Consider the following 12,097-nt stretch of genomic DNA (forward strand, 5'->3'; position numbering starts at 1 on the left):
TCAGTTGCAACACGATCGAGGCTAAAGCATGAATGGAAGGGAACGGTCAGGTCGCTTCAGGAAGCCATGGAATGAGTTTCATTCAGTTACCTCTGTAACTATTCCCACTTACCGGGAATACTTCCATCTCCTCTAAAATGATCTCTTCCACCTCCTGGTTTGCTTTGGAAGCATAGATTGATTTCAGGACCACCCCAGTATCTGTAATGAAATAGAATAGAACGTTCAGCCGTTGTTATAGAGAGCGTGGCCTGCATACACCAGAGATTCAGCGTCCCAGTATAATCAGTAAGGGAGGGGCAGACATTCCAACCTATAATATCTGGCCAGGCCCTTTACTCTGTCTGCTTTCATCAATATCCAAAACAAGCACACAGCCCTTGTTTGAACAGATTAAACGGTTCTTGCTTAAATATGCCAGGAGATGGAAAGCTGAATTACTTTATTGCAAACTGCAAACAACACTAGCAAACTAAAACTTATAAGGTTGATTTTTCTTTGAAAAACATATAATTGCTCCTAAAGCTTTAGCTGGTCTGAGAACATGAGACAGGCTCCACATTCTGAGCTAAAACTGTAGAACCTAAGATTCCAACTCACTTCTGCCTTCACTAGCAATATCAAATGGCATTCATTATGAACCCCAGCACTACAGAGCACCGGTCAACAGGGATTGTAGGTAATAATTCATGACATTGATTGCTATGTACAACAAATTCATTTATTACCTGGTGATCCAAAAGTTTATCTCACTGATCTTTTAGGTTCTGCCCGGGTGGATTGAGTATGAGTTTTCTCATCTGCTGACTGCAAGGGAACTATCTATAGCAAGGCACAAAAATGCAATTTCTGGAGTAGAATCCAAAGCTCGAGGAATGGACAGATTGCTCTGGTGTTCAGGAAGCCAGAGTTCTGGCCCCTGAATAGTGGAGTGGGATCTAGTGGGTTATCTGTGCCCAAGAAATGTGGCAATGACAACACATCCACCTGAGGAGCAATTGAACTAATTCCGCTGGCAAGGAGGTTGTGAGTCAGGCTAATGCAAGGAAGACAGCGACAATGAGGAAGACAGGAGGGGATGGATGAAGAAAAAATAGGACCGTCACATTACTTAGATAAAGTGTAGAGCTGGACGAACACAGCAGGCCAAGCAGCATCTTAGGAGTATAAGAGCTGAAGTTTCGGGCCTAACCCTTCATCAAAAAAGGTCTAGTCCCCAAATGTCAGCTTTTGTGCTCCTAAGATGCTGCTTGGCCTGCTGTGTTCATCCAGCCTCACACTTTGTTATCTCGGATTCTCCAGCATCTGCAGTTCCTATTATCTCCGATACATTACTTGACTGCTTCAAAATATCAGGAAGGGCTCTCCCTGGTTTTCCTGAAATTGGCCACAGCTTTTCTACCTACTATTTCTGTCACCCAGGCATTAGCATTATAACCTATGGGAAACTCTGGTACAGAAAACAGAGGTAGTGGTCAACCGAATGTGTTTTTTTTCCCCTACCTTTCTCTCTCTACTTCTGTCCGATAGGTAGGGAGGTATTTATTAAGCCTGATATTGGTAGGAGTACACTTCGGTGAGGATCTCTAGTGGTGGCAGCGGTAGTGTTCCTACAGCTGGGCCAGAAAGCGTGGATTGAAGTCCCACCTGCTTCAGAGTGGTGGCGAACACATCTGAACTGGTTTATTAAAAAAAATCTACACTTCACACGATCATCAATTTATGACATATTTACAGTGACCTTCTGCCAGTTTGCACTGGAGATGCCCATATAAAGAGCTCATACATTTATCAGAGGAAGCCAATCCAGTCATAGAACCTTTGAAACCCTACAGTATGGAAACAGGCCATTTGGCCCATCAAGTCCACACTAACGTTCCAAAGAGTGATAACCTAAACTCATCCCCTACCCTTTCTCTAACCCTGCATTTCCCATGGCTAGCCCACCTAGTCTGCATATCTCTGGACACTATGGGCAATTTAGCTCGGCCAATCCACCTAACCTGCACATCTTTGGACTGTGGGAGGATACCCAGGCAGACACAGGGAGAATGTGCAAACTCAACACAGACAGTCACCTGAGTGTATGAAGCCTACAAAGCACACGGGTATATTTGGCAACCATTCTGCCTTCTTGAGAAGCTTACATCTTGCACATGCTACAAGGGTTGTGTAAAATATTTCTGAAGATTGCAAAGTGAGTTGTTTTGCTCTGGGGAGATAAGGCAACTCCTAAATAGTCCTTTATGTGCAACTGATTAATCGTTAAGGTGACACAGGTATTTCTATTATAACACATATTTTGTTAGCATGAATCGGCTGTAATGCGACTGATTAACAGTGGACAGTCTTTGGATAATGTGACCTTTCTGCTGTACAGGTATAGTGATTTCCCTCTTAAGTGATTTTCTACAGTGCAAGGTCACACAGAAAACAACTAGCGCATTACAGGAGAAACATCTGTAATTTAACTTAAATGCAATACCCCATTGTCAACTTGTTATGAGCAGTTAAATTGGGAGATGTAGTTTAGAAAGGTTATTATTGGCTATGTACCTGTTCCAATAAACATCACGTCATACTGTCCATCTACAGCCTCAACCCGATCCACGGCAATCCGGGTAAATTTGTAGTCCACACCAACTTGCATTAGCACCGGCCGCTCGCTCACAGGGTAGATAGAGTCATGCATGAGTGGATGAGTCCGAATGAAGAAGATTGCTTCATCTGGATATTCACGAGTTGACTTAAAGCTCCCATAGGTGCTGCTGGGACACTGCAAGCAAATAACAAGTGGAAGTATAAGATTATGACCGATAAGGCTATGCATTTCCAGGCTTTCATGCAATGGTCACCAACAATTGAGAGATTTCTGGAAGATGGTATCAAATAAACGATAGGGAAAGCTCTGAAACTGGTTTGCTGTGAAAATGTGAGGTGTGATCAACATCAGACCACGTTACTGTAAATTATTGTTAATTCTGAGCAATTTGTGCAGGTGGCAAAATGAATATTTTGCTCATAACTTGACATTATTAATACTGATTGGTGTACAATTGATTTGTCAAAGTGTTTATGTTTGAAACAGGATTATCTCAGGGACAGGGTTGTTAAGAATAAAGAATTGTCCAGTTCTCATGAAGAGTCCCTCATAATGCTTAAACGTGCCAGGGTTTATTATACTTTTTTTTTCAAATGGGTTTCCAGCTGTTGGAATCAAAATCTGTTCCTGTTAACGTCTTCAGGAATGTATTGCAGTTATTAAAGTGTCATCACTCTTGTGGGCAAATGTGCTAGCCAATTTCTGAACAACAGGAAGAATAACAAATGTGATAAGTGGCCTGTTAATCTACTTTCAATGTGTGGGCTCAAGGGCGAATATTGGCCAGAACCACAAAGCGAGTTTCCTGTTTGTCTTCGAGTAACTCCATGAGATCTTCTACATTGACTCAATCAGCCATCGTAATTTCCATTCTGAGAGATAGCATCTCTGGGAAGGAGGCCAGTGCTGGGTGGGCGAGACTCATAACTAGCATTGCTAATTGCAACGTTAATGCTGTTGCCAGGCTATCCCTATTTCTTTCTGCATTTCTTCTCCAAGCGCTGGGACAAATTGCATGAGAACTGTAAATGGATTGGATTTGATGCCATTTTTTTAACTTTCCCGCGCATTTTGTCTTCTTTTACCATTTTTCCGGTACATGGTTAATGAGTTAGTTAGCTCATTTGGCTAGATGACGAGCATGTAGATTCAATGACGGGTGCTAATTTTCCTGCTTGCAGTGAGGTGAATTTGGGACTTAGCTCCCACCCTGATCAACGCAAGTCACCAATGCCAAAAACTGTCAAGGAGACAGCTCAGGTGAAGCACAGGCAGGCTACAGATGTGCCTTCACACTAAGAACACATGGCATGGCTTGATAAACTGCAAGCTTATGTTAAGGCCATGTAGGAAATTTTCCCAGACTGACACGCCAGACAACAAAAAGAATTTCAGTTTCAAATTAATGGGACCTACTGACTCATTGAATCCTTACGGTGTAGAAGCAGGCCATTCAGCCCTTTGAGACCACGCCAAACGTCCATACAGCATCCCACCCTCTCCCTGTAACCCTGCAGTTCCGATGGCTAGCCCACCCAGCCTTCACATCCCTGGACACTATGGGCAGTTTAGCACAGCCAATCCATCTAACCTGCACATGCAGTCATAGAGTAAGAGGCATACAGCACAGAAACAGACGGTTCAGTCCAGCCCAACATAATTCCAAAGTAAACTAGTCCCTAGCGAGTTTTGAGAAGATTTGTAACTCAGGTTGAGGTTCTGGATGTGAGTTTGCTCGCTGAGCTGGAAGGTTAGTTTTCAGACGTTTCGTCACCATTCTAGGTAATATCATCAGTGAGCCTCCGACGAAGCGCTGGTGTTATGTCCCGCTTTCTATTTATCTGGTTAGGTTTCCTTGGGTTGGTGATGTCAATGCAGGAAATGACATCACCAACCCAAGAAAACCTGACCAGATAAATAGAAAGCAGGACATAACACCAGCGCTTCGTCGGAGGCTCACTGATGATGTTACCTAGAATGGTGACAAAATGTCTGAAAACTAACCTTCCAGCTCAGCGAGTAAACTAGTCCCACCTGTCTGCTCCTGGCCCATACCCTAAACCTTTTCTATTCATGTACTTACTCAACTGTATTTTAAACGTTGTAATTGTACCCATATCCATCACGTCCCCAACAAGTTCATTCCACACATAAAACACCCTCTGTGTAAAAAAATTTGCTTTGCATGCCTTCTGTAAATCTTTCTCCTCTTACATTAAAAATGTGTCCACAGTCTGGAAATCCCCCATCATAGGGAAAAAGACAACTACCCTTCATTATTTTATAAACGTCTGTCAGGTCACGTGTCAATCTCCAACACTCCAGTGAAAAAAGTATCAGCCTATCCAGCCTTTCTTTATAACTCAAACCTTCCATACCTGGCAACATCCTGGTAAATCTCTTCTGAACCCTCTCCAGCTTAATAATATCCTTCCTATAACTGGTCAACCAGAACAGGACACAATAATCTAGAAGACGCCTCACCAACATCCTGTACAACCTTACCGTGGCTTTGCCAAATCTTACACTCAAAGGGCTGAGCAATGAAGGCAAGCACGCCAAATGCCTTTTTAACCACCCTGTCAAAATGTAACAAAACTTCAAAGAATTATGTACTTGCACCCCTCGTTCCTCTGTTCTACCCAAGGCCCTACCATTAATTGTATAAGCCTACCTTTGTTTGCTGTACCAAAATGCAATACCTTGCATATATCCAGTTTGAACTCCATCTGCAATTTTTCAGTCCATTGGCCCATTTGATCAAGATCCTTTTGTAATCTTTGAAAACCTTCTGCACTGTCTATTCTGGCAATTTTGGTGTCATCTGCAAACTTACTGACCATGGCTTCTCTATTCTCATCCAAATTATTTATGTAAATGACTAACAAAAGAGGACACAGAACTGATCCCTGTGAAACACTGCTGGTCACAGGCCTCCAGTCCAAAAAGCAACCTTCCACTATTACTTTCTGTCTTCTGTCATTAAGCCAATTATATATCTAATTGGCAAGCTGACTCTGAATCCCATGTGACCTGACTTTGCCAGTTAGTCTCCCATTCATCTTTGAACTGTGGGAGGAAACTGGAGCATCCGGAGGAAACCCACACAGGCATGGGGAGAATGTGCAAACTCCACACGGATGGTCACCTGAGAATGGGATTGAACCCGGGTCCTTGGTGCTGTGAGGCAGTAATGTTAACCACTGAGCCACCGTGCCGCCCTAAGCTCGACTCCTAGAACTTCTTCCTAAATTCAGATGGTGCAGAGCCGATGGCGCTAAGTTGCCTCTTGAACTGGATGTCTTTGCATGCAGCCTGCTTCTGCTTCTGTCTGTCTTCTCCAATTAACTGTGACTTAGAAACTGCTCTTCAGCAAATTTTCAACAATACAGCCCAGAGCACACTGATCACTGGGAGTGCACACTGCCACAGAGATCATTAATATTACTCACTGTTCCAGGGCGAGGGAAGGGGACACGTCCTGGATATGTCACCCACTTGTAGTCAGGGCCCTCTTTGTGAGCAAATTCTCCTTTGAAGGCCATGATAATGTCTGCCATCTTGTACACACAGACTGCCGACCCATTCAGAATATTGCTGGAAAGAAGCAAAGAAATTGGCATTGGATTTACATTTATATTAACCTCCTCCCGTATGAATCTCCTAATTAGCACAAGGACGAAGGAATCATGCTCCAAACTCTTGAAGTTAAAATGCTCTCCTAACTAATTCTGCCAATGGGTTCAACCAATTGCTTTGAGAGGGAGGTGAATTTGTTCTGAATTTAATAAATCCTTTGTTATATCCATGTGCCTGTCTGAACTGGGCTGCAGAATGGTAAGCAGCTGATAATCCAATCTGGCACTTTTATAGGTAACAAGATGTAGAGCTGGATGAACAAAGCAGGCCAGGCAGCATCAGAGGAGCAGGAAAGTTAACGGTTCGGGTCTGGACCCCTCTTCTCTGATGTTGCTTGGCCTGCTGTGTTCATCCAGTTCTACACCTTTTTATCTCAGATTCTCCAGCATCGGCAGTTCCTGCTATCTCTGGTACTTTTATAGGCTCTTATAGGGGAGAAGGAGGCTACATGGGGAGGTAATGTAATGGTGGTAATGTCACTGCCTAACAATGCAGAAACCCAGGCTAATGCCCCAGGCCAAAGGGTTAAAATCCTAACAAACAGCTGGTGGAGCACAAACTCAATTAATATACTCAAACAAAGTTTTTAAAATACCTGGAATTGAAAGCTAGTCTTGGAAGTAATGGCTAGAAGCTACCATCAATTGTTATAGAAACCCATCCAGTTCACTTTTGTTCCTAGGAGAAGGAAATCTGCTTCCTTAATCACCCTGGTCCACACATAACTTCAGAAACACAGTAGTGGGGTTCACTCTTGACTTGGCAACCAGGCATTAACAACAATTGTTGGCCTTTCCATAAATATCTACATCCCATGAATGAATGAATAGAAATAAACTAATCCCACCCCCATTTTTTTCAGTCTTCTGCAGAATTTTCCTTTTTCAAGACTGGTACCCAACTGCTTGTGGGTTTCCTGTACTCTCATTCATAGCTGCAGTGAACTATTAATGGCTCACGGTGTTCTCCATGCTCCCACAACTTAGGGGACTTCACCCCTCGTCTTCGCGCCAATACTTAGCTATACCAACAGATTCCTAGAAGCTCTTCCTGAGGTTGTGTTTTCTCTGCACAGGGTTATCCTTGACTTCTCATCGGGCCGAAATCATCCCATTTATGATACACCTGCTAACTCCTAGAACTTCTCCCTGAATTCAGACTGCACTCCTCAGGAGCACAACTTAACTGAATGTTTCTGCATGCAACCTGCCTCTGCCTCGGTCTAACCTTCTCCAATTAATTGTGAGCCAGAAACTGTTCTTCAACAACCTCTGAAGAGATCTGAGTGACCCACCGAAAGTCTTGCAACATGCTTGCTCCACAGTCAAACGCAACAACCTCTTGAAACTGGTCGCTGAATGTTACAATGTTCACCGGTTCTTGGAGCACGTGGTGCCTACCAAAACCAAAAGGAAATTCATCTTCCACGTACGATGCAGTGGTCCATGATGTGGCCAACCACTTGCTTTCTCAAGGACAACTATGGGCCAGTCACAATTGCCTATTTTGTCTGCAAATAGCACAATCCAACACATTAGTTATTTTAATCCAATCTTCTCAAAATGAGGATCGATTGCTTGGCTGATAAGGTGTGAGAAAATACAAGTAGTCATGGTAACACTATGCCAACCCTGACCAGTCTCCAAATGCCACACACCTCGTGGCAATCCAGAATATGAAACCCTGGGCTTCCTGTGTACTTTGCCAACAATGTGCTGCGTCAGGAATGATAATTGTGGCTTGTTTAGAAACTTTATCTGCTCTATCAGAGCTGCTGATAGCTGAGCTTGATTCTTGCTGCCAAATGGAGCAAAAACACATCAAAAAATTGACAGACAAAATATCAGCAGACGTGTTGCCGAAGAGAAAATCCTTACGACCCACATTCGCTTCCAGTCGGTGACATGTTGCCTCATGTGCAGACAACAGCAAATTTCAGTGGCCGCATATCTCTTTGCTTTCAACTTGATTCAGATCGGCACCAATTCTGAGAGAATCTGCATTGATTTCCAACGCACCCACACTCTCGCTAAACTGTCTTTGCTTCCTGGCTCCCCTGTCGTCACTGAGTTAAAAATCACACCCAAAAGCAGAACACTGAGGATGCTAGAATTTAAAACACAAAACGCTGAAAATACTCAGCAGGTCTGACAGCAACCATCCTTGTCTCCACCAATGCCGAGAGACCTGATAAGTGTTTCCAGTCATTTTCAAAGTCTCATCCTCATGTTCGAATCTCTTCCTAGATTTTCCCCTTCCTTTGAAGAGTACACTTTTTCACCCCATTATACTTCTGAGAAACCGGCTTTCCTCCGAGTCTTATTATTGTGTTTCTCGCTTTCTTCAGTTCCTCCATTGGCAGCTGTGGACACTACATTCTGGGATTCTCTCTCTAAACCTCACTGTTGTGATGTTCAGGAGATTGCATAACGAAACTTAATTGAAAATATCGAGTATAAAGAAAGGTAGAAACTCTTAAAAAGAACAGGTTTACTGAACTGTTCTTTTCAAATATAAGTTGGCACTAAGAATATGGACAGCACTGTATCACCACTCCCCCTTCACAAATATAGCAACATATAGTGACTGAGAGGAGATGATGGAATATTTTCCCTGGCATTCACCACTGTAGACTATATTGTTATAAGTCATTGAATACCTATAGTGTGGAAGCAGGCCTTTTGGCCCATCAAGTCCACAACTACCTTCTGAAGAAATCCCAGCCCCCTACCCTATTACCCAACATTTCCTGTGGCTAACCCACCCAGCCTGCACATCCCTGAATACTATGGGAAATTTAGCATAGGCACTCCACCTATTCTGCACATCTTTGGACTGTCAGAGGAAACCCTCGCAGACAGCGGGAGAACGTACAAACTCCACGCAGATCGTCAGCCAAAGCTGGAATTGAACCCAGGTCACTGGCGCTGTCAGAAAGCAGTGCTAACCATTGTGCCACCACGCCATCCCATGCAGGTGGAAATGTTTCTGCGTGTGCTGTTTGTACACAGCTTTCCACCGCTGAGTGTAGTTTCTCAGCGTAATCACATTGATTTGACTAGAAGATTGCTGTCACTTTATACATGAGTTCTGTCGATGTAAAGATGGCAGGCTGGATTTTCTGTACTAGGTTAGGGCACAGAAGGTATGACCCTATCCAAGCCCTTCGATGATGTGAACAGTCACTACTTGGGATCTGCATTGAGCCACATCTTCCAATGACATGGAGACAGATTCCCAGCAAGTCAGATCACAAAGCTAATCAGTGCTAATCAGAGGCACTTAGGCTTAAGCGGAGCAGTAGGCCACTATGACTGCGAAGTAACAGAGAAAGTGCTTCAATTCTGCATTCAACTCCGGTCGCCACATTACTGAAAGGACATGTAAGTTTTGGAGAGGGCGTAGGAGAGGTTTTCCAGGATTCTGCCTGGATTAGAGGGTATGAGCTACAAGACTAGGTCAGAAAAACTCAGATAATACAATGTGAGGCTGGATGAACACAGCAGGCCAAGCAGCATCTCAGGAGCACAAAAGCTGACGTTTCGGGCCTAGACCCTTCATCAGAGAGGGGGATGGGGTGAGGGAACTGGAATAAATAGGGAGAGAGGGGGAGGCGGACCGAAGACGGAGAAAAAAGAAGATAGGTGGAGAGGAGGGTATACGTGGGGAGGTAGGGAGGGGATAGGTCAGTCCAGGGAAGACGGACAGGTCAAGGAGGTGGGATGAGGTTAGTAGGTAGGAGATGGAGGTGCGGCTTGGGGTGGGAGGAAGGGATGGGTGAGAGGAAGAACAGGTTAGGGAGGCAGAGACAGGTTGGACTAGTTTGGGGATGCAGTGGGTGGAGGGGAAGAGCTGGGCTGGTTGTGTGGTGCAGTGGGGGGAGGGGACGAATTGGGCTGGTTTTGGGATGCAGTGGGGGAAGGGGACATTTTGAAGCTGGTGAAGTCCACATTGATACCATTAGGCTGCAGGGTTCCCAAGCGGAATATGAGTTGCTGTTCCTGCAAACTTCGGGTGGCATCATTGTGGCACTGCAGGAGGCCCATGATGGACATGTCATCTAAAGGATGGGAGGGGGAGTGGAAATGGTTTGCGACTGGGAGGTGCAGTTGTTTATTGCCAACAGAGCAGAGGTGTTCTGCAAAGCGGTCCCCAAGCATCCACTTGGTTTCCCCAATGTAGAGAAAGCCACACCGGGTACAGTGGATGCAGTATACCACATTGGCAGATGTGCAGGTGAACCTCTGCTTAATATGGAAAGTCATCTTGGGGCCTGGGATGAGGGTAAGGGAGGAGGTGTGGGGGCAAGTCATCTCAAGAATGGGAGGGGGAGTGGAGATGGTTCATCTAAAGAATGGGAGGGTTGCAGGAACAGCAACTCATATTCCGCTTGGGCCACCTGAAGGTTGCAGGAACAGCAACTCATATTCCGCTTGGGCCACCCGAAGGTTGCAGGAACAGCAACTCATATTCCGCTTGGGAACCCTGCAGCCCAATGGTATCAATGTGGACTTCACCAGCTTCAAAATCTCACCTTCCCTCACTGCATCCCAAAACCAGCCCAGTTCGTCCCCTCCCCCCACTGCACCACACAACCAGCCCAGCTCTTCCCCTCCACCCACTGCATCCCAAAACCAGTCCAACCTATCTCTGCCTCCCTAACCTGTTCTTCCTCTCACCCATCCCTTCCTCCCACCCCAAGCCGCACCTCCATCTCCTACCTACTAACCTCATCCCACCTCCTTGACCTGTCCGTCTTCCCTGGACTGACCTATCCCCTCCCTACCTCCCCACCTATACTCTCCGCTCCACCTATCTTTTTTTCTCTCCATCTTCGGTCCGCCTCCCCCTCTCTCCCTATTTATTCCAGAACCCTCATCCCATCCCTCTCTCTGATGACGGATCTAGGCCTGAAACGTCACCTTTTGTGCTCCGGAGATGCTGCTGGGCCTGCTGTGTTCATCCAGCCTCACATTTTATTATCTCGGATTCTCCAGCATCTGCAGTTCCCATTATCTCAGAAAAACTCAGGTTGTTTTCTCTGGAGCAGCAAAGGCTGTTGGGTGACTTGACAGCAGTTTATAAAATTATGAAATGCGTAGATAGGGTTGACGGTCAGAACCTTTTTCCCAGAGTTGAAATGTTTAAAACTTGGGAGCACGCATTTAAGGTGAGAGGGGGCAAGTTCAAAGGAGATGTGAAGGGCAAGTTTTTTACACAGGGAGTTGTAGGAGTTTGGAACGTGCTGTCAGGAATGGTGTTGGAGGCAGATATGACAGGGATGTTTAAGGGGCTTTTAGATAAGCATATACATATTCAAGGAATTGAAGGATGTGGACCATGGGCAGGCAGCAGGGATTAGTTTAATTTGGCATCGTGTTCAGCACATTGTGAACTGAAAGGCCCATTTCTGCGCTATACTGTTCTTTGTTCTGCGTTCAAAATGCAGGAGATTACAGCAGTGGGGAATTATCTTCACTCTATGCCTGTATGTAACCATACTAATGAAAGGGAGCTAATGATACCATCATTCACTGTCCACCAAACCTTTCATTAAAGAATGGTGCTTGTGTCTCGGCCAGTGTTGGGAAGTGGGGAAATCCTTCTTTACATTAGGGAAAAACTATTTGGAAATCCTAGTGCAGCGACTGCAGAGTTCAAACAATTCCGGTCTTTCATCTGGGGAAAGCTGTCATTTTAAAACAGATAATCAGGACGTTGACATAAACAGCCCCAAAACTGTTGTGGTGCAGCACTTCAAAATAAAAATCAAGCTCTGTGATTGTTGGCAGACGTTAAAAAGTATACATGTTTTAAAATGTAATTTGGTCATCCTGACCAAGATGGGAAATATTG

The 12,097-nt window shown here is 44.8% G+C and overlaps 1 protein-coding gene across 2 annotated transcripts in view; it reads right to left on the reverse strand.

Annotated features, from left to right (window-relative positions):
* Positions 1 to 12,097, reverse strand: part of sema3h (sema domain, immunoglobulin domain (Ig), short basic domain, secreted, (semaphorin) 3H) — a 164,656-nt gene that overhangs the window by 26,199 nt on the left and 126,360 nt on the right. For both annotated transcript variants that reach the window (XM_048547760.2, XM_048547759.2), the window contains exons 10-12: positions 6,055 to 6,199; positions 2,557 to 2,776; positions 113 to 201 (exon numbers count right to left, since the gene is read on the reverse strand). In XM_048547760.2, coding sequence (XP_048403717.1) covers positions 113 to 201; positions 2,557 to 2,776; positions 6,055 to 6,199 — 454 coding nt within the window. The remainder of the gene's footprint in view (positions 1 to 112; positions 202 to 2,556; positions 2,777 to 6,054; positions 6,200 to 12,097) is intronic.

Source organism: Stegostoma tigrinum, chromosome 11 (assembly GCF_030684315.1).
Source record: "Stegostoma tigrinum isolate sSteTig4 chromosome 11, sSteTig4.hap1, whole genome shotgun sequence".
Lineage (NCBI taxonomy): Eukaryota > Metazoa > Chordata > Chondrichthyes > Orectolobiformes > Stegostomatidae > Stegostoma > Stegostoma tigrinum.